Here is a 23,112-nt window from a genome sequence, read left to right as displayed (position 1 = left end):
AGTTCTTGATATATGTGAAGGACAGACAGGCATACAATAGAGACAAATTGTGGCATCACTAATTTCAGTATTTTTCAATAGAGAGCCAAAGTGAACGTCATCGCTCCGTTCACCACCATTCATATTTTTCACACGCTGGTACAGGGAGAAAAGCAGGAAGTGACGTTCACTTTGGCTCTCTATACTTTCCCCAACTTGGATTTCTTAGGACTTTCTTTTCCTCTTACTTAGAACATATTGAGGACACAAAATCTGCAGTCGTGAAAAAGTGGGCAGTCACTGTTGAGCTCTGTTGGCAGATTGTGGATGTTAACGCGGGAAACATGAATGAACTCCTGAAGTAGACGGTGACAACAAACTACTCTCAACATTTCTGTCCAACTGCAGTGACATTCCTTCACTTCAGGCTCTTAGAAAGAAAGCTAAAGTAACCGTTTCACGTTAAAACTGCTGGGGGGGGACTGAAAAAGATCAGTGAGATGACGGGATTGTCTCAATATTATTATTATTTATTATTGTTATTGCTCGTCGTTGTCATCTTGGTGAGAAATGACCACATAACCTGGTAGTTAACAACACTTTCTTCAGCTTCCCAAATGTTGCGCTAAGGGTGTGAATGCATAATTTATATGGATATGATTTGTCATGGATTTGTCGGGAGCAGTATGGGTTAGCGCCCCAGCCTGTGTCTTCCGTGAGGAAGAAGCCCAACAAATCCACGAGAGGCCTTTTAGGAGGGCCATTCAAGCCGCAAGTGGAGCCTGCAGTACCACCACGGCCCAAGAAACATCATACCGGAATGAAATGTTGGGAGCGGGGGAGTCTGGTGGAACGCACAGGTCCTGGACCTGGTGAGACGTAGGAGGAGCCCGGACAGGGGGCAACCCACAGAGCCCAGTCCCTCCACGTGCCAGAGCCTCCTGGTCCCGGCAGAGTAGTTCCGGAGCAGCGGATTGAGTGGCCCTGTCTTTCTCTAAGAGGGCTGACCGTGGGTAGCTACTGGGATGTAAGTCGGGGCTTGATCAACCCCGGCTGAGTCACCTGGGTGAGGGTGTATGATGTTGCAGTACCCGAAACATCCTATGACCCCAGGGTACATCACTGATGATACGTCCCAGTTGCATCCATGTGATGGTTTTTCTCTATAGGTATGCATCCGAGTGGCCAGTTAGTCAGACTGATTGACTCTTCTGTTAGGGCCCCACCATTTGGCAAGCTAGCTACTGCTGTACATTTCCACTTTCCCCAACCTAGGGTTGAACATGAATAGACTTGTCAGGCTAGGCACCACAGTAGTAGGCACTGGTTTAGCAGCATGAAGATTACATCCTTGGTAACAGCCTGGTTTGAATCAATGGGAACATTGAGCCCTGCCCTGGGCTCAATTCTTTAGAAACCAAGGTTATATTATTTTGCGCTACTATATAATAATAGTACTATATGAATATTATAGGAATACTATAGAAATATCATATGAATGTTATAGGAATTAATTTCCACACACCAGCGTAATTTTCCTTGAATTAAACATAGCTAAAAGCTGTTGTGTGGTGGGGCTGCGCAGACAACAAATGTAAAAAATTGCCAATTAAAGTTTTTTTGTACTCCCGAGCAAAACAAGGAAGCCATTGAGAATTGGCAAGAAGAAAAATGTGGATCTAGCTGTCAAGGAAGTAAGTTGGAGTGTTCATCTTCCGTATATATGATCTTTGTGTGCAACACGCGACCATGCACGTGACATAGGAGAACGCCAGGATTGGGGGGGAGGGGAGTTTTTGTGTCCCCCTGTTTTGGCCGTGGTTTCTGAATGATGACGCACCGCAGTATCTCTATAGGAATATTATTTGTTTGAACAAATGTCGGCACTCTGAAGCAACAGCCTCCACAGCTCTGTCTCTCTAGTACAGGGGTCCAAGAACTAAAACGTAATTTATCCACCTAAAACAACGGCCACCTAAACAAATATCTATGTACATGTATGCTCTATTTTGACAATTTTCAGCGCTTTACTTTTCCGCCAAACAGCCGAAGAGGAACTTTTGCAGAGAGAGAGTGAACAGGCAGAAAGAGAGATACGAGGAACTGCCAGAATATGCTGCCTAAATGCCAGTGTCCTGCAGACCTTTTTCATATTCCCAGGATAAATTGGGGAAAACGTCCCAGACCAGAGTGGCCAGGTGACTTGTTGTCAGTAAGTCAGTGTTTTGTCTCTCTTCTAGGCCTTCCTGTTTTGTAAACCACGGCTCTGTGCTCTGTGCTGGCGTTTAGCCGAGGAATACGGTAGTTCTACGGTTGGGAGGAAATGTAGTGCCGAATGAGAGGGCTGTGGTAAAGTAAAGCGCTGAAAATGGTCAAAATAGAGTGTACATGTACACTGATATTGATTTGTTTCGGTGGGCGTAGTTTTAGGTGGCTAAATTACGTTTTAGTTCTTGGCCCTGTGTACTAGAGATACAGAGCTCTGGAGGCTGCTGCTTCAGAGTGTTGGGTCTCGATAAACGGTGTGCTCAGCTACCAGAACACTGCACCTATTTCAGTTAGTGTATGGAACTAGCTGATAGGACCCCACTTCAAACAAACAGAACTCTCCCTTCAAGGTTATTTACCTTTGCTGTCATGACAATGTTTGATGATGATGATGATGATGTCGTTGGTGGCACAAAAAACATAAAGAAAAGAAGTCGCACACTCAAAGTCTCCTCTGCTGTGTTTTAATGGTTACACCAACATGTTTCGGCTAAAGTGCCTTCGTCAGGGTGCAAAAGTAAAAATGTCAGACCAATTGCCACAGATTAGTTATAGGACTCAAGGGATTTGAAAGCCTTCAGCTCCTGAGATGTGTATCAGGGATTCCGTTAGCCGGCAATTGCCGGCTTTTAGCCGGTATTTGTTGCCGTGGGCTGGCAAATTGAAAGGTCACCGGCTCAAGTGGCCGGCTGAAAATATGCCAAATAAATAAATTCCTTATATAAAATAGCCTAATATTGTGTGACCTATAGCCTAAGTGATGTTGCCAATAAGCTACGACTTAAATATAGACTTATTACATCATTTCCCCCCCCCCCCTGTATGTTGAGTGTTTGTGAAAAAGAAAAATATAGCAGACACTTTCGTTACTGTAGAGCGCCGTTTAAAAGCCGCACAAGCAGCATCAGTCCCGCCAGCGCTGGACCCGCTGTGAGGAAACACACAGGAGGAAACTGAAATGTCAAAACAGACATCCCTTGCTAGGCCAGTCCTTTTTTTAATCGAGATCATGCAACAAGTAGCCTACTTCAGCTAAGGCCAGCAAGACGGCAGGAAAGAAACAGAAGCGTGCCTGCCGCCGTCAAAAGCGAAAGAGACCCGACGTATAGGCTGTCAATTTAGCGGAGGTAAAAAGCCTTTTTACCTACATCGGGCGAATCAATCAATCAATCAATGGCTCGCGCTTGTTGCCCGACGCTCGTATGATGAGGAGATTAATCAAAATGCTTACCACAAATAAAGCCACATGGGAGCTGAGAATGAGTGCAGGAGAGCTGACGCAGGTGCCATGTGTGGAGTGGGAGAGATTAAGGTGCGTAGCCTATTGCTGGAGATTCAAGTTGTGCGCTGCTGCACTGACACTCTCGCACTTATTACTTTTAGCTAACGCTACATTGTTTTTTCATCAAGGCAATGTCCAGAATATATGGGTTCATGAGTGTCTACAAATGCAGATAGATAGGCTACAGTAGGAGCATGCATGCATGTTGTCTGTTTCAATAACGAAAGCGTCCTTACCGAGAACGACGTGCCGACCAATTAAATATTCTTGCTGCGACATCGGCCTCTTAATGACAATAGTGGCCGGTAAATATTCGATATGGCCGGAATTTTGGAACGTTACTGGCTGCACTGGCCATCTGGGAAAATGTCTAGCGGAATCCCTGGTGTATGCCAATACTGTATTCACAAGGTAGTTATAAATGTCCGGTACATTATACCTGGCAATATAATGAGTTATATTTACTCTTAAGTTTTTTTTACAGGGGTCCACACGGCCGCCAAGTCCTGCCGCTGCCTTTCCAGCTGCTTTTTAGCCCCCGTAGCGAAGGAGGGGCGAGGCGTCCTGCACTAGTGGAAGAGCGGAGGGAGCGGTGAGAGGTTTGGAACCTGACCATAGATTGCAGGTACAGAGGAGCTGTCTGGTGTACTGCCCTGTAAGCCAGTACCAGTGTCTTGAATTTGATGCGTGCCGAGATGGGAAGCCAGTGAAGGTCCCGGAAGAGGGGAGTGACATGAGAGAATTTGGGTTGGTTGAATACCAGACGGGCTGCAGCGTTCTGAATGAGCTGAAGCGGTCGGATGTCGGCGGCAGGTATGCCGGCCAGGAGCACGTTGCAGTAGTCCAGGCGGGAGATGATAAGTGACTGGACCAGGAGTTGAGTCGCTTCCCTTGTGAGAAAGGGACGGATTTTGCGGATGTTGTAGAGGGAGAACCTACAGGAGTGTGCTGTCGCAGCTATGTTGGCCGAGCAAGACAGCTGGTTGTCAAGGATCACCCCAATGTTCTTAGCTGTTTGGGAGGGAAGCACAGTGGTATTGTCAATGGAGATGGAGAGATCTGCGAGAGGGCTGTCTTTCCCTGGGAGGAAGAGTAGATCTGTTTTACCAAGATTGAGCTTGAGGTGGTGGGCAGACATCCAGTCACCAATGTCTTTGAGGCATGCAGAGATGCAAGCCTCGATTTGGGTGTCGGAGGGGAGGAAGGAAAAGCTGGGTGTCATCAGCATAGCAGTGATAAGAAAAGCCATGAGATGAGCTCACATGGGCAAGAGATCTGATATAGAGAAGGAAAAGTAAGGGGCCCAGGACTGAGCCCTGGGGGACACGGGTGGTAAGACGGCAGGATCTGGAGAGGGTCCCTCTCCATAAGACCTGGTATGAGCGGTTAGAAAGATAGGAAGCAAACCAGGAGTGTGCAGAACCTGAGATGCCGAGGTCAGACAGAGTGGAAAGAAGGATTTGGTGGTTGACTGTATCGAAAGCAGCGGACAGGTCAAGAAGGACAAGGACAGAGGAGAGGGATGAGGCCTTAGCAGTATGAAGGGCCTCTGTGACTGCAAGAAGAGCTGTCTCAGTAGAGTGAGAGGCCTTGAAACCGGACTGCAGAGGGTCCAGGAGGTCATTCTGGGAGAGATAGAGAGAAAGTTGGTCGGACGCTGCTCGTTCAAGGGTTTTGTAAAGGAATGAGAGAAGAGAGTTCTGAATAGCAGTAGGGTCAAGGGAGGGTTTCTTAAGCAGAGGCTTGACTCTTGCAGTCTTTAGAGCAGGCGGAACAAGACCAGATGACAGAGAGGAGTTTATGATAGTGAGGAAGGGAGATATGTCAGGTGAGATGGTTTGGAGGAGAGAGGAAGGGATGGGATCGAGGGGGCAGTAAGTGGCTCGGTTAGAGCTGATGAGTTTAAGTACTTCATCAGGAGAGAGGGGGGAGAAGGAAGGAAATCCGGGGATGGGGGGCAGAGAAGCAGGATTGGAGTTGGGAGTGTTAGTGAGGGTATCTGGAGGATGGAAGGAGGAGCTGATGTCATCCACCTTTTTAGTAAAGAAGGTTACAAAATCATCAGCAGAGAGGGAGGAGGGAGGGGGAGGGAGGGTTGAGGAGGGTGGAGAAGGTGGAAAACAGTTTACTGGGATTGGACGCAGAGGACTGGATTTCAGAGATGAAGAAGGAGGTTTTTGCTTTGGAGACAGCAGAGGTGAAGTTGGAGTGGATAAGGAAGAGAGATCTTCAGGGTGATGTGATTTTCTCCATTTTCTCTCAGCTGCCCGAAGCTCTGTTCGATGAGTTCGCAGAGATTCGGTCAGCCAAGGAGCAGGGGGAGAGGATCGGGCAGGCTTAGTGGTGAGTGGGCAGAGAGAATCAAGAGCGGAGGAGAGAGAGGATAGAAGAGTGGTGGAAGCCTCGTCAGAGGACAGGAGAGCAAACACCGAACACGCACAAAGAACGAGGAGACTCTCTTCTATCATCTGCAAAAAAAAGTTTATTGATCCCATTTTCCGTTCTTTAATTATGAGCCGGAGAAGATAGGCTGTTTTGAGCAAAAAGACAGTTTTCAAATTATAAGCTGAGATATTCAGCCTTTTGTGAAATGCAGCATTTCAAGCACATTCACTGACGCTAGCTAATATTTTCTGATGTAGTGACGTGGTGTAGTTCTGTGGAGCCTGCGTGCCCCACCCCCCTCTCCCTGCCTCAGCTGCAAACTCCTCCCCACACGCACCCAGTCTATTTTCGGAGCCTCCGTTTTTGCGCCGGGCGGCTCCCGGCCGTCTCCCAGCGCGACAAGGAAATGCCAAACGGGACTGCAGGGATAGGTTTGCCCCTTCGGCGTCAGGTGCTGCCTTTCTGGCGGGTAATCGTGTGGAGAAACTATATGCAGACAGACAGACAGAGGCAGAGGAGCTCAGTTGTGTGCGCGGATTGACTGATGTTCGCAGCCCGACTTCAGCTGCAGACAGAGCAATCTATATGGCTCTGGCTGCAGCATGCATCGGCTTCTCTTTGATCACGGCTTTTTGCTGTAGTTTTCCGGACCTTTCTGTAATCTGGAGAGCACTGTCGCCACCTACTGGGTCGGTAAAATAGGTTATAGACCTCCAATAGCTACAATATTTGTACAGGAGATGCACAAGGCTTTGATCCACGTCCCACCGTCAAAAAACGCAATTGACGACTTTAGTCGTCTTTGGCACTCTACGTTACTATTCGAATTGACGACTAAAGTCGTCATTGGCACTCAATGAGTTAACAGCCGACTGGCAGTTCCAGAGTCCTCCGGCAATAGTAAAAGGACTATTTGTGCGCTTAGGGTAGGAAAGATTACCCGGGTTACTACACCTGAAGATGCCGTGTCTACGGGCTTACAACAGGGAGAAAACACATAGTTAGGTAGATGAGTAGTTAGAAAAAGAGAAGTAGCAAAACCCTATTCTCTGGCCTACCCTTGATGGACTCCCGCAGAAAGACTCCCCTTGTCTTTGCCCAGAGGCTGCCGCTTACAGCTTTCGCTGTAGACTGACTATGCTAAGAAATACAGGATCAACAGAGGTTCTAGGCCCCGCCCAGGCAATCACTGGCTCGTTGAGAGGCTGGTGCTCACCTGATCACAACCTGTGAACACTTAGCTGGGTATCTATAGGCCCAGATAGCAGTCTAAAGTTTAAAGTCTATGGCTCAAATAGCAGTATCGACCACAATTTAAAAGACACAAAAAGCAAGGTAAAAGCACACTCACCAAACTATCACAGCAAAAGCAGAGTTGAGATAAACCAGAGGAGCACAGATGAAAAGCTCTCAGCAGAAAAATGTGTTCTCGCGAACATCTCTCGTTATATTCTAACAGTTTGTTTGAAAGTAATTTTGTAATTTTGTGGTTATGGCCGAAGTGGCTGCCACAAATTTCACAAGTTTCATTTCACTTCCTGATCTGCCCCGGCCGCAGACAGACTAATCATCAAGACAACACTGGCCGATTCACTCGGCGTTCAAGCGAGACTACTCGGCGTTGGTCTCATCTACTATTAGAGGTAAGATGTGAGGCATCGATATTAAATTTAGACTGTTTAATAACAATCGAAAATCTTGCTCGTAGCTGCTTTAATATTTTGAAATCTCTATGCTGCAAATCCAAATCACCCTTTTTGGTCAGGGTGCCATGGCACTAGTCCGACACCTCACTAGTCCGACACCTCACTAGTCCGACACCTCACGAGTCCGACACCTCACGAGTCCGACACCTCACGAGTCCAAAAAATGACGCATTGGGCATTAGTCCGACAGCTCGTTAACCCCACAACGAAAATCTCACTAATCTGACAGTTTGTTAGTCCGAAAATAATGCGCTCTGACAGCAGCGCAAGAGTCACTTCTCATTCAGTCTAGACTGAATAGCCTACAAAAGGGCAAATGTCTCCGCTGGTTTTCTCTTCTTTCTCTCTCACCCCTCCTTCCCTCCTCTCTCCCCTCTCTCTCATGATTGATCATTCAATAATTCCAGTAGGCTGCATGGCACTGCACTGCTAGGCTATATAATGGCCTGATGACACGGAGGTCTAATTTATGATCCGACGTGCGTTATTATCCCACACTGTACGATATAATATGGAAATGCACTGTACGATATAATATGGAAACGCACTCCAGTTAGAACAGGCTGGAAGGAAAAGCACGTTATGTCGTAGCCTATAGGCCTATTGTGTCTTTCAGAGCGCTGACAAATTGTCAAGAAACAACATTTGTTGCTGTGACCTGTTTTAAACCACATGACGGATAGTGCAGCCACTATAGGAGTTTGTCGATAGACCCGAAACACCTTACGACCCCAGTTAACATCACTGATGACGCGTCGCAGCGCATGCTGAAGCATTGTATCTTGAACCGTGATATATATATATATATATATATATATATATAAATCTAAAAGACATGCCTGTTTGTGCTCCTACAGCTTAATGAGAATCTTAGCTGCTGAAAGATTACTGTAACATAGGCTACCACACATGATCTCTCATGATCTACGGTCATAACAAATGATCAGAGTTCATTATCAGAGAGGCATGTTACTCTCATGGGCGGCGGCGGCGCTAATAATGTTCCCTAAATTGATCACTGAAAACAAATCATGCAGCCTATTCCTGATGATTTCACTGTAGAAACTTGAAAACTGTATGGCTGCCTGGTCCTATTTCTATTACGGCGGGTCGCGGTCTGTTTAATTAGGCTATCTGCGTGTGGATCCTGAAAACCCATGATCAGCTCAGCAGTGATCAGCTTGGATGCACGCGTGGAGGGACAGGGCAGTGAGGGCGCACAACGCAGACCTTGCCGGTTTGTGATGCTTGAGTCGGATTCTCATCCACTCCCAAATTAAGCTACACTCACACTCGCTCTATCTCCCCCTCTCCGTGCGCGCGTGTGTGTGTGTGTGTGTGTGTGTGTGGGTGGGTGTGTGTTACACACACACACACACACACACACAGGTATGGGCCTTCTAGGTATTCAGTGAAGGCCCAAGAAGAAATTGAAAACAAAATAATTCCCCCCTAATAAATTATTTGTATTTGTTATTTATTAGTTTTTATTCACTGAAATAATAGTGTAGCGTTTCAGGTAATCCAAGTATTACCTGTAATGTGATGTGCAATAGAAGTGTCTAGATTGCACCTAGGAACTAATGTGTGTGGGTGTGTTCCTAGGGGGAAGGGGGTATATAGGACCAGCGGCCGGGGGCCGGGAGTCAGTCAGGCCATGTGGGCGAGCTGACCGGGTGGTTGCAGAGCTAGCAGCGAAGCTAGCTGCTAGGAGCTATATTGTGAAGACAAGAATAAAAAGCCTGTACCAACTTCAAGTCTCCAGTTCCTTGGACAAATACTCACTTCGTTACATTGGTGTCAGCAAGTAAAGCGGTAACGCCTCTGATTCGGCCGAGAGGGGAGAGGGTGAGAAGGAACGGCAAAAGAGACTGGGTGGTGCGGTTTTTGGGCTCTAGATCTAGCGCTAGTAAGTTAGCTACCAGGGGTGCTAACTGCTAACTGCTAGCTGCTAAGACCACGTGCGATGGTGCGCGGAGAATGGCCATCGGTGAACGGGAGGAAAGGGGAGCTGACGGCGGGGATCAGCTCGATGCTGGCGGGCATGGAGGCCCGTGTGTTGAGAGAGGTCGGACGGCTGGTGGAAGAGACTCCTGCCTGGGCAGTAGAGGTGATGCGGGCGCTGCGGGAAGTCATGCAGCGGGTGGACTTGATGAGCGCGGAGGTAATGCAGCAGGGAGAGCGGCCGGAGGAGCCACGGAAGAGACTGTGTTGGACCTGCGGTGAGCCGGGCCACGTGGCGAGGTGGTGCCGAGGCGGTCCCGGGAGACGGACCGGGTATGCGGGACAACGACATGGACAGCAGGGAGCCTGCTGGGCATGCGGCGAGATTGGACACCTGGCTAGAGAGTGTCAAAAGGCTGTCGGGGATCGGAGGGCAGCGGGAGAGGAGAGACGTGCAGGCGGCGGACAGGTGAGACTCTGCTGGACTTGCCAGTCGCCGGAGCACTTGGCCAGGGACTGCACTGAGAGTGGGGAGGCCGGAGGTGAGACACGGGCTGGGGAGAGTGTGAGCAGCCGGGGAGAAGAGAACGTTGTGACGGATAGGAGAACGGTGCTGCAGGGGAACAGCCAGAGGGAAGAGAGGGATATCGTCTGCAGTGTTGTTACAGTCGGGAGAGCGACGCTCGTGTCTCCGAGTGAGCGAGGGGGGTTACCGCCGGGGGAACCGGCCCAGCCTAACCGCTATACACCCCCTAACGTTGCACTGCGGAGAGCCGAGGGGAAGATCGACGCCGGTGGTGTTCGCTCTGCTGTCCTCAACCCTGGAGGAGGGGGACGGAAAAACGAGCGGAGAGCCGAGGGGAAGATCGACGCCGGTGGTGTTCGCTCTGCTGTCCTCAACCCTGGAGGAGGGGGACGGAAAAACGAGCGAGTGCGAGGCCGGGAGGACGACGCCAGGGTCATCTGGAGAGTCGACGGGCGCGAGTGGAGACCGGAGGACGAGGATGTCGATCCGGTGCTCGTTCGTGCATTTGGCTACTGGAACAAACAAAAGGGGGGACCGAAAAGAGTGCTTCAGGTGGGACAGAAGCTGGGAAAAGGGGGGGATGGAAATGGGGTTTAAAAGAAAAGTTAAGGAAAATGTGGGGGCTTGTGTTTAATTGAGATGTGGGGGTTATTGTTGAATGGGAAATGTGGGTTGAATTTAAATGTGTGAAAAAGAAAGGAAATAATGGGAAAACTAGACATTATGGAGTGCCTAATGGGAAACTAGACATTATGGGGGTACCTAATGGAAAACTAGACATTACGGAGTACCTAATGAAAACTGGACATTATGACGGGGGTGCTGAAAAGAAAAGACTGTTTGTTGGGGAATTAGAATTTGATGTGGTGATGGGAAAATTGTTGTGTTGGGTGTGTTTTGGTACAGGGGGATGTGTGTGGGTTGTGCATGTCGCGTGGAAGCGACATTAAAGTTGGGTGGGGGAAATGTAGCGTTTCAGGTAATCCAAGTATTACCTGTAATGTGATGTGCAATAGAAGTGTCTAGATTGCACCTAGGAACTAATGTGTGTGGGTGTGTTCCTAGGGGGAAGGGGGTATATAGGACCAGCAGCCGGGGGCCGGGAGTCAGTCAGGCCATGTGGGCGAGCTGACCGGGTGGTTGCAGAGCTAGCAGCGAAGCTAGCTGCTAGGAGCTATATTGTGAAGACAAGAATAAAAAGCCTGTACCAACTTCAAGTCTCCAGTTCCTTGGACAAATACTTCGTTACAATAGTAATAATGTCCCTAAATTGCTATGATCTTGGACTCACTTTGTTTCAGCAAATATGGGGTTAAATTTGGACCAGCCCCCACAGGCAAATTGTATTTGATTGACAGCAAGACAGCAGCCCTTCGCAACGACACAGCTCTGGTCATGACCATAGACTGTAAGGTCATGACATGGGCACGACCATTTTGATGATAGGTGTTTTAACCAATCACAATTCCATTGAGTTGTGGGGTTAGCCAATCACAATTAGTTGAGTTGTGGGTGGGATATTTCCAGGCATTCGCAAATACAAGCCAACCAGGAGACAAGACGAAACGACAAGGAGGGAGGAGTTTATGATGATGTGGGAAATGGACGCGGCAGTTTTCAAGGGGTATTGCTCCAGGCTAGCAACTTTACGTTTCGTTTAAATTACATGCAGTTCGGCACAAGATGCTCTATATTACTGCTGCGCTGGGAGGGCTTTTTTGTTGCTTTTCGGGAGGATGGGTTTTGTCATCAAGTGAACGTCATTGGTAAGGTTATTTTTTTTTGTATTGCTGGTGGTGCTGGGCCAGCTGATGTCGGTGGGCAGGGGGAGTTGTGGACCCGCCCGGAGTCTTTCTGTGTATTGTCTTGAGCTAATCGTTAAAACTGTGGTTACTGACAGTGACATCAATTTGTTTATGCAATGTCAGTTTCATAGCTGATAGGAGTAGTGTAGTAATTATTGTGTGTAACGATACAGCGACCTAAAGAAATTGGCTGTGGAAGACAACTCATCATAGTCCACCCTCACCAATGCCTGACTACTAATTTGCTATACTTGAAACTTGATATTGCGGACTTCCGGGCTAGCGAGGCAGGAGATGGCAGCATAGAAATTGTGCTCCCGACACTTTGAGTTGAGAAAAGCCCAATGTAACCCGAAGTAGCAATAATTTTTTTGATATATTGATTTAAGATAGTGGGCATTGTGAATGGCTAATAGAAGCGGAAGGAAAAAACAAAGCAAGACCAAGACGGCAATGAAGGACGTTGTAGGCGAGCGTGGACAAGCTTCTCCAGCTAACGAGGGTAGCAGCGTGGTGGCTAACAACGAAGCTAGCGACATGGAGAGAGAACAAACAGGCAACGTGGATCTGAGCCTCATACTCAAGGAATTGAGGGAATTCAGGAAAGACAACGGTCAACAGATGAAAGAGATTCAAGACGATATAAAGAAAACCAACACGAGAATTGGGGAGGCGGAAGTGAGGATTGTTGCGGCAGAAACCCGATTACAAACAACGGAGGAAGCGGTAACGGAGCTAATGAAACTTCAGATACACCTGGATGCTAAACTGACAGATTTGGAGAGCCGCTCCAGAAGGGAGAATATCAGAATCCATGGGCTTAAAGAGGGAGCGGAGGAGAACTCTCCGTCAATGGTTGCATATGTAGAGAGCCTGCTGCGGGAAAAGCTGGAGCTCCCTCCAACGTTTGATCTACGAGTAGAAAGAGCACACCGCGCCTTGATGCCAAAGCCGCCCACGGAGGCCTCTCCAAGGTCCATCGTAGCCAAAATGTCAAGCTTCAGGATGAAGGAAGACGTGCTGAGAATGGCGTGGCAGAAAAGAGGATTCGAACACCTCGGAAGAAGAGTAAATCTCGACCATGATTATGCACCGGATGTATTGAATAAACGAAGGGAATATAACGAAGCGAAATCGGTGTTAAAGGAGAAGAAGATAAGATTCCAAACACCGTTTCCAGCCAGGCTTAGAGTTTTCTATGAAGAAGGGACTGTGCTGTACGGTTCGGCGGAGGAAGCGACAGGAGACATGTCAAAGAGGGGAATGACAGTGACGGTGATTAAGCATCCGGACTCTCTGTTGGAGCAGATCCAGCGTTTTACGTGGCGCACGGGCAGGAGAACGGGAAGCAGGGAAGGAGCGCCAGGCAAGACGCCCGACTTCAGAGACAGGCTGAAGGGGTTCAGACGCCAGGAGAAGTAACGACGGTAACGTCACGTGACCGGGAGGAGTAAAAGCCACGTGTGTTTGTTTGTTTTTTTTTTCAAAGGAGGAAGGGGTGAGTTTTTCTTTTCAAAATAAGAAGGAAGGAGAAAAGGGGATGCCGTTTTCAAGCAAGAGAGGACATTATGTAAATATAATTTGTATATTAGTAGATTGTGGATTATTGGTCAATCACGACAAATGTTATAGTGGTTAAAGTCGGGGGTTGTTTCTTAGCCATAGTGGAGGGAATACCAACACGGACAGAGAGATGGTAATACATGAAGGCCCTCTCCTACTTAGGAGGAGAGGCTCTCCCTCAAAGCCCACTTTCCATCTGGGTTTATACAGGGTCACAATGGAGACCCCACAATTGGAAGTCTATGTTTCATTCTTTTTTGTTTATATTATGTTCAGGCCCGTGCGTGGGCCGAGGTTTTGTTTGCTGCTGTTCTGCGCAGCTGTTGGGGTGTTGCCTTGGATGGGATTTATTTGCTACTCGTATTATGGGGGATACTCATACTTGAAACTAAATGCAGGCAGTTAAAATAGTAAGTTATAATGTGAATGGTCTACTCAATCCAATCAAAAGAAGCAAAATATTATCCAAACTGAAGAGAGATAAAGTTGAAGTGGCTTACTTGCAGGAAACTCACCTTACAGATATAGAACATGCGAAATTGACTAGAATGGGCTTTAAACATCAGTTTTCATCATCATACTCGGCTGGACATCGGAGGGGAGTGGCGATACTAATCTCAAATAAAAGTAATTTTGAACTCACATTTGAAAAGAGAGATAAGGAAGGGAGATATGTTTTGATAAGAGGAAATCTGGGGGGAACTTTGATAACTATGCTGAATGTATATGCTCCTCCGAATTCGGATTGGAGTTTCTTTAGACAATTATTCGACTTGATAATAACTGAAACCCAGGGAATATTGGTATGGGGAGGGGACCTGAATGTAAGACTGAACCCCAAACTTGATTCTTCAAATGCAAATATAACTCAAACTAAAGCGATTAACTCATTCACCGCCAATGACGTCTTTGACGTGTTATCAGCAATGGCCTTCCCCGCCAAGGACGTGTTTGACGTGTTTTTGTTTTTATTGGTGCAGCGCCTGCAGCAAACACTTGCCCAGCCTGTCACACAGACACAGGTCCCTGCCTTCAAAGGGTAGCCGACAGCACGCGATCAAACACATACCGCAGCTGTTGTTTTGAAATTGAGCAGAGGGAAAGCAGAGAACGGGTAACGCTTCCTTGTGCAGACAGGAGAAACGCAATTGAAACGCCGAGCTGGAGTCGCCTTCCTCTGTGCCAGCCAGGAGAAAACGGGAGAAAGTAATCAAGAGATGTGTTTGATCATCGGAGGAATGAGGAAATGATCGATCAGTTTGCGAGGGCGGTGAGGACGTGTTGAATAGCCGAGGGGAAAACGGGAACGATCATAGATATGACAGGGAGACATGGACGAGGACGGTGTACCAGAACAAATCAAAATAAACACAGGAACAGCTAGGCAGCAGCGGGCAGAAGGCACTCACAGCAGCCCGCTGTCCTTCTCAAGAGCTCTTGAGTTGGTTCATGAAATCGCTGGGCTGCTCGCCCTCCAGTGTTGCTCCTGGCCAATCCCAGCGCCACAGGGCGTGGTTATTGCTTATCCTATGTTGGGTTAGAAATCTAAAAGGGGGATCGTGTGTGTGTGTGTGTGTGTGTGTGTGTGTGTGTGTGTGTGTGTGTGTCTGTCTGTCTGTCTGTCTGTCTGTCGGTGTGTCTGTCTGTCTGTCTGTCTGTCTGTCTGTCTGCACACTCACACCGAGTAAACTGTATTGTTGAATGTAAAAAAAAAGCACTTCATGTGTGTATATATATATATATATATATATATATTTTTTGTCATTTGTGTCCTAACGAATAATATTTACATGTCTGATGTCAATACAGTTCAAAATAAAAGAATTGAGAGTGAGTTATGCCTGAGATTGTGCCCTTTTACAAAAATGCTTTTTTCTCCCTTTTCTCTTCCCAGACAGGCTTTTTTGGTGAACATGGGGTGTATAAAAAGGGTTATAAGTAGAGTACAGAACATGCTAAAAGCTAACTTTCTTTTTGGGGGTGAAAGTAGAGACTTAGATCTTCATTTCGAGGTATTGGACATCACTGTAGTCCTAGTACAGAATTTACTGTGGGTCTTGAAAGATGACCAAACATTATGGAAATACTTGGCCTGTGCCAAAAATGCCAGTCAGATATTGGCAGTGAATGAGTTAACAGGAAAATTATTACTATGATGAAGGATATTGGGTTGGTAGATGTATGGAGAGAAGCAAATCCAACAGGGAGAGACTATACATATTACTCCAATCCACATACAGTGTATTCTAGGATAGATTACTTTTTTACCTTTGGTAAAGATTTACACAGAGTGGTTGAATGTGACATAGGTATTATGGACCTATCAGACCATAGTCCTATATATTTAAAACTGGATTTGGAGAGGGATCAAAGGAATACCTTATGGAGGTTGAACACTTATATCTTGAACCATAAGAAAGACCAAATTGAGGCAGATATTAAGGAGTACTTGGCTCAGAATGATAATGGAGAGGTTTCACCTACAATACTCTGGGATGCATGTAAAGCGGTTCTAAGGGGTAAATTAATCAGCTATAGTTCCCATTTAAAGAAGTCTTGGCAAAAAAAGTTGGAGCTTTTACAGTCAGAATTGAAACAGTTAGAACAGGAGCATAAGGCCACAACAGAGCCAAAAATCAGAGAACAACTAAGGAAGAAGAAGAATGAAATAGATGAGCTTTATACGAAGGATATACAAAAAAAGTTGTTATTTACAAAACAGAAATATTATGAGGTGGGAGGTAGAGCCAGTAAGTTGCTGGCTTACAAATTGAAAAAGCAACAAGCTGAGAATTCAATTCATAAAATTAAAAGCCCAGTGACTAATCAGATACACCACAAATTAAAAGATATACAAATGTGTTTTGAATCCTTTTATAAGAAATTATATTCACAGCCTCATGTTGATAAAGTAAAGATGGAGGATTTCTTTAAGACAATTAGTCTCCCCAAATTAACAGATTCACAGAGTGATAGTCTGGTAGCTGAAATATCGGAGGAAGAAATTAGTAAAGCTATAGCACATATCAAATCAAACAAGGCTCCGGGCCCAGACGGGTTTTCCTCTGAATGGTACAAGGTAATGAAGGTGCCATTGATCCCTATACTGAAATCTACCTTCAACTGGGTTCTTAAGAAGGGTGTTACCCCCCCCTCCTGGAGGGAGGCTGTAATTTCACTGATCCCAAAGGAAGGGAAGGACAGACTTGAGTGTGGCAGCTTTAGACCTGTAAGTGTGTTGAATCAGGATTACAAAATTTTTACACATATATTAGCAAAGAGAATGGAAGGACTTTTACCACAAATCATCAGTTTAGATCAGACAGGATTCGTCCGCCAAAGACAGACCCAAGATAGCATTAGAAGGACTCTACATGTAATTAGCCATATAACAGAAAATAAATTAGAAGCAGTACTGGTGGGTTTAGATGCCGAGAAGGCTTTTGATTGTGTGAACTGGTCTTTTCTATATGGGATTTTGGAAAAATTTGGCTTCCATGGCGACTTCATTAAAGCAATTCAAGCACTCTATGATAGACCAAGGGCAAGTATTAAGATAAATGGAGCAGTGTCCAACCCGTTTGTCTTGGAGAGGGGGACGAGACAAGGATGTCCAATTAGTCCTCTCCTGTTTGCAATTTTTATAGAGCCCTTGAGCCAATGGATTATACAGAATAAAAAAATTGAAGGGATAGTTATGAAGGGGGGGGAACAAAAAATTTCTTTATTTGCGGATGACGTGTTGGTGTATCTTTCCCGCCCGGAGCATTCGCTGGTTCAATTGTTCTCTCTTCTGGAGCAATATGGATCCTTCTCTGGATATAAATTGAATGTAGCTAAAACACAGGTTCTCAGCTTTAATTATAGCCCTTCTAAAAACATCAGGACAAAATTCCAGCTGGAATGGGAAGCGGAATATATAAGATATTTGGGAGTGAATATATCAAAAGACTTGTCAAAACTGTTTTCGCTTAATTTCCTTCCACTGAATCAGAGGATTAGGGAAGACTTAAAGAGATGGGATTTAATACCTTTTTTGAATTTTGGATCAAGAATAGAATCGATTAAAATGAATATCTTGCCGAGAGTGCTGTATCTCTTTCAGTCCTTGCCATTGGAAATATCGGATCAACAATTTCAAGAATGGGACAAAATTATATCGAGATTCATTTGGCAAGGACGTAGAGCTAGAATCAGATATCGGAGTTTACAGTTAGCCAAAAATAAGGGTGGAGTCGCACTCCCGTGTCTGAGAGATTATTATACGGCAGCCCAAATAAGACCTCTGGCATGCTGGTGTAACTCAGAGTACTCTGCAAGGTGGAAGGAGATTGAGACGGCTAGGACAGAGAGATACCCAATTCAAGCGGTTTTGGGTGTAAAGGAATGGAGGAATGACCTAATGGAATTGGGGAATCCCTGGATTAGTCTGTCACTCAAAATGTGGAACAAGGCAATTGTACAATGCCAACTGAATGAAGCTGTTAGAGTCTTGAGATGGGTGGCGTTTGACCCAGAATTCACTCCCAGTAGAGTGGATGCGAGATTTAGGGGATGGACGGATAAGGGCTTAACAGCTTACTGTACCTTTATTGAACAAGGGTCCATGAAAAGTTTCAGAAATCTGAAGATGCAACATGATGTGATTGATGAAGATTTTTTTAGGTTTTTTCAAATTAGGCATCATATAGGACAGCTACTGAGGGAAAATAAAGAAAAATTAAAGGACAATATGTTTTTACAAGTTTTTACAGAGGCATACGCTTCTTGCTCGAGTCAAAAAACCATCTCAAGACTCTACGGGGGTTTGCAACAAACAAAGGAAGGTACAGGGTATGTAAGACATAAATGGGAAAGGGATGGAGACATATATATAACTGATGAAGAGTGGGATAATTTATGTATGTTACAGTGGAGGACTTCAAGTTCAGCCTCATGGAGAGAATTCTGTTGGAAGGGCCTTATGAGATTCTTTATTACACCGGTACAGTCGAGACATTATACCAACTCTTCCATGTGCTGGAGACAGTGTGGGTCATCAGAAGCCAACCATTATCATGTATTTTGGTCTTGTCCGGTATTAGCCCGATTCTGGGAGGAGATACATGGGGTGATGGAAAAGGTGTTTCATGGGGACATCCCATTTAAAATGGAAACCATGTACTTAGGTGCCCTATCATCAGAAAATGCTTCTTCTCCGGATGGGTACTTATTCAGGATTCTGAGTGCAGCGGGCAGGAAAGCAATTACTAGAAAGTGGCTAAGACCGGACAGACCCACAGTAGATGAATGGATTGATATAATATACGAAATATATAAAATGGAGAGAATTACTTTTTCAATTAGACTGCAACAGGACAAGTTCATGAAAAGATGGGAAAGCTGGATAATGTAGCTACATCATAAATATTAGACCATCATTTGTGTAAACTGTAATAGCATTTGTTTTTTCTGTATGTATGCTGGATTGTTTTATTTCATCCCCCCGCGAGAAAAGGGGTTAGAGGAGTATGAAGGCACACCCCATTGCTCGGTTTCGAGCACTATAAAAATGTGGATTATTGATGTAAGTTATTGACATAGGATAGAACATTTGGGAGTAATGGTCAGTAACAGTATAAAAATGTAAGACAACATCATTATGTGAATTGACATCGGAATGATTGGGTAGGATGTTTGTACATGGATGAGCATGATGAAAAGATGGATACAATGAGGAAAATGTGTGAAATGTATAATGGACCTGATAATTCTATAATAAAAAGAGAATTTCAAAAAAAGAAACTTGATATTGCACCTCCTGCAATGTGATTATAATTGTGCGTGCACACATCGTGATGACGATGCTGAAAGCATATATTGTGCAGCCCAAATTACATTTATGCTTTAAAACTCATAAAAGCAGTGTTGATTTGTGAAGCTTATCTCATTACAACACTGTCAATATCATAAGTCTGTATTACACATCAATCCAAAGCCACATTCAAAAACCATTACAGTTATAGTGGGATTGCAGCCAACGAACCATGTCAACAAAACAATGGCATCGCTGGACCGCACCCTATAATGGTGTACCTCTTGTCTTGGCAGACTCTTTGGTCTTCCAGAGGATGAACGCATAGACATGGACTCCATCAACTGGATCTCCAGCACCAAGCGAACCAACAGCCAGCCAGAAACGACCCGTGTCAGCCGCTTCACCACCTGGGTAACCTTTGATGAAGATGACAATCCCACAGCCCCCATCCTTCCTCCGGGACGGTCATCCCGCATAAAGCTAGACAATGTCAGCCACTTCCAAAACACCGCAAGCAACCAGACTACCAGTTGGAACCAGAGTAAAACCCAAAATGGCAGCTTTGAGTGTCATCTCTTAGAACTTATCCCAGATGCCTCTCCAACAAACGAGCTTGAATCGCTGGTTCACAACAGCAACCCCTTCTCAAAGAAGAACCCATTCTTTGATGAGGACTTCAATGACATTAAACCATCCCTAATTAACCCCTTCAGCTCTTATTTTGATAGTAGACAGGAAGTGAAGTCATTGGTCCCAAATAATGGTTGTCACCAGGAGAATTCTCCTTTCAGCTTGGTTATTCCCCAAATACAAGATTCCCAAGTCAAGCAGGAGGCTGATTTGTGCTTCTCCAAGCTCCAACACTCTGATGAGGTAGAGAAAGTTGCTGAGGCTGGAGCACTAATCCACAACAATCCTCAGAATAATAGACTGGAATCAAAACAGCCGAATAATCTCCAGATCTCGCATCCAGATGACCCAGGGAATCTAACCCTTTCAGATGACACTTTGGATGAAGACGAGGGACCGGAGATGCTGGAAAGCCCCTACCAACCCAATCACATGAATGCTCAGGAGGGCTGGCCAATGCTCCTCCGCATCCCAGAGAAGAAGAACATCATGTCATCACGTCACTGGGGGCCCATCTATGTTCGTTTGACCAATGAGGGCCTCCTCCAGCTCTTCTATGGACAAGGGTTGGACAAGCCCTTCCGGACCCTCCACCTGGATCCTCAACATGAGGTCTCTGAGCACCGGCTCCAGAGCTACGAAGAGACCAGCAGAGTCCACATCATCAGTGTGGACCTGGTTCAATACCGCCAGAAGCGTCATATCCAACCCAAGTCACCCATCACGCACCAGCCCATTCGAGAGCAGCTGGTCAAGCTTGCCACCACGAGTTACCATGACTACCTGAGCTTCAGATACTCTTTTGTTGAGCTACTAAGACGTTTGCCAGGTAATACTGCAGTATCAGGGTCAGCTGGTCCAATCACACCAACAGGTGGTGGACCCTCAGAGGAGGAAGTCCAAGTGGAGGTGAGGGATGAGTTTCATGGAACTGTTGCAGAGGGAGATGGGAGAATTTTGAAGCAGTTGGTGATCACACGAGTCCATGTGCTCGCATTCCTCGCAGGGTCCCCCAGATGCCACCTAGGACTGAATGATGTCCAGGTAAGATACCAAAGGTTTTTCTACACTCTACAAAATAATAGTTTTTTATTAGGCCAAAAAAGGTATGTTACAGAAAAATGTCAATAGGGCCAAGTACCTGTCAATTTGTAGATTATCCAAAGTTGTGATATAAATTTGTATTATTACCAAAGTGTGGTACATGTATAAATAGACTGGTGAGTTTGTACATTTACCAGTGATGCGGTAAATGTGTAAATAGCTCAACAAAGATTCACACATATCCTGATTCGTCTGTACACACGTCAAAACTTATCACATAGGACCATGCTATTGGTTTAGCTGTCAGGTTATACAGCCCAGTCTTACAAAATGAAAGGGGTAGACGATAATGTTGTAATTTAGTTTAAAAATGTGATTATTGAATCATCTGCACAGATGTAGAATTGTTAAAGCAGCTACGAGCAACTTTTTCGATTGTTATTAAACAGTATAATTACAATACTGATGCATCACATCTTACCTATAATAGTAGCTGAGACCAAAGCCGTGTCAATCGGAGATTGCTCCCTTAGGTGATTATTAAGTCTGTGTCTGTCTAAACTCGCGTCAACAGGGGGCTCTCTCTCTCTCTCTCCTACCGCCGGACCGGCTACACCCGGAAGTGAAACGCGGAAGTGAAACCCGGAAGTGAAATGCAGCTGCCTGCCTACCCCGTTCGCGCTGCCTAGCAACATAACATAAACAATGTGAACGCCACGCATACTCTCGGGAACATCTCTCGTTATATTCTAACAGGTTTTTTGGAAGTTATTTTGTGGTTATGGCCGAAGTGGCTGCTGCAAACCGTTTCATTTCACTTCCTGATCTGCCCTGGCCACAGACAGACTAACACTGGCCGATTCACTCGGGGCGAGACTACTCTGCGTTGGTCTCGTCGACTATTAGAGGTAAGATGTGATGCATTGATATTAAATTTATACTGTTTAATAACAATCGAAAAAGTTGCTCGTAGCTGCTTTAAGGAATAAATTGTGATGTATCTTAGAATTGATTATCCCCCACCCCTAGAGAGGAGTTGAGGGTACAGCATTGTTGGATTTATACATTGGTATTATGTAATTACAGGTCTGACAAAAAACAACAACCAATCAGCCGGTTAACTAGAACATAACTAGCCAATCACAGCACACAAACAAGGTTCAGTTGGGTTCTACACTCTCTCTGCTGTTGATGGTTAACATTCCATTGATGTTTATGACCACTGTTTGTGTGCTGTAACTGACTGGTGGTTGGTAACCATGACTGGTTGTTTGGTGTCAGTCAAGTCAAGTTTATTTATAGCCCTAATTCACAAGCATGTCTCAGAGGGCTTTACAGAGACATACTCAACCAAAATTATAATGAAATAATATTGCCTACTGCATATTCCATCTCAAAAAGTTACCAGCCAGTGTGGAGGATGACCCTTATTGATTTATCCACCAAATATACATTTAACCATTATTATGTTGCACTCTGTGGGTGTTAAATTTGGATCCTGTATGCATTTATAGCTGATGAAGGTTTGTTTGTTGAGCGGAGTACTCGGATAAAATGAGTACAGGTACAGATAATGTAGCTTTTAAGCAGGGATGTATTACCGAACGCACCCAAGGGGCCCCAGAGCTCAGAGGGCCCATAACCCAGAGTCTCTTCACAGGACCACCGCGTTTCTTGCCCGGGCCTGGGACCAAATGATCATTTATAGGCCCCCACGCCATTATTTTTGACCAAATGTTCACTTATGTGACCATAATTTTATGAACAATTAGAGGGTTATTGTGCTTTTGGCTTTAATTGGCTTTAATTGAGTGTACCTGCTGTAAATCCTATTTTACTGAGACAGGGTACAAAATTAGCACAGCCACCAGCCACATGCTGGTAAAAGTGGCTGGTAGATTTGCTTCACTCACAATCCAAAAGAACAATGGTAATCTATTGAGTGGCTGGTAACATTTTTACATTCACTACCGACTGACCACTTGCCTTTATGGAGTGAATGTATTTCTTGTGTTTGTGCTGTTGGCTTTGAGAGTTCAGGTGGCTGTGTGTGTGTGTGTGTGTGTGTGTGTGTGTGTGTGTGTGTGTGTGTGTGTGTGTGTGTGTGTGTGTGTGTGTGTGTGTGTGTGTGTGTGTGTGTGTGTGTGTGTGTGTGTGCGCATGCGCGCGTGCGTGTGTGTGTG

At 45.6% G+C, this 23,112-nt stretch overlaps 1 protein-coding gene across 1 annotated transcript in view; it reads left to right on the top strand.

Moving 5' to 3' along the window:
* Positions 1–23,112, top strand: part of ston2 (stonin 2) — a 51,381-nt gene that overhangs the window by 3,974 nt on the left and 24,295 nt on the right. The window contains exon 2 of the mRNA XM_083633368.1: positions 19,549–20,929. Within this exon, the coding sequence (XP_083489494.1) occupies positions 19,583–20,929 (1,347 nt within the window). The 5' untranslated portion in view covers positions 19,549–19,582. The remainder of the gene's footprint in view (positions 1–19,548; positions 20,930–23,112) is intronic.

This window comes from Poromitra crassiceps, assembly GCF_964638095.1.
Source record: "Poromitra crassiceps genome assembly, chromosome: 3".
Taxonomy (NCBI): domain Eukaryota; kingdom Metazoa; phylum Chordata; class Actinopteri; order Beryciformes; family Melamphaidae; genus Poromitra; species Poromitra crassiceps.
The sequence above is the reverse complement of the archived record's forward strand: the minus strand, read 5'-3'. Positions and strand labels throughout refer to the sequence as shown.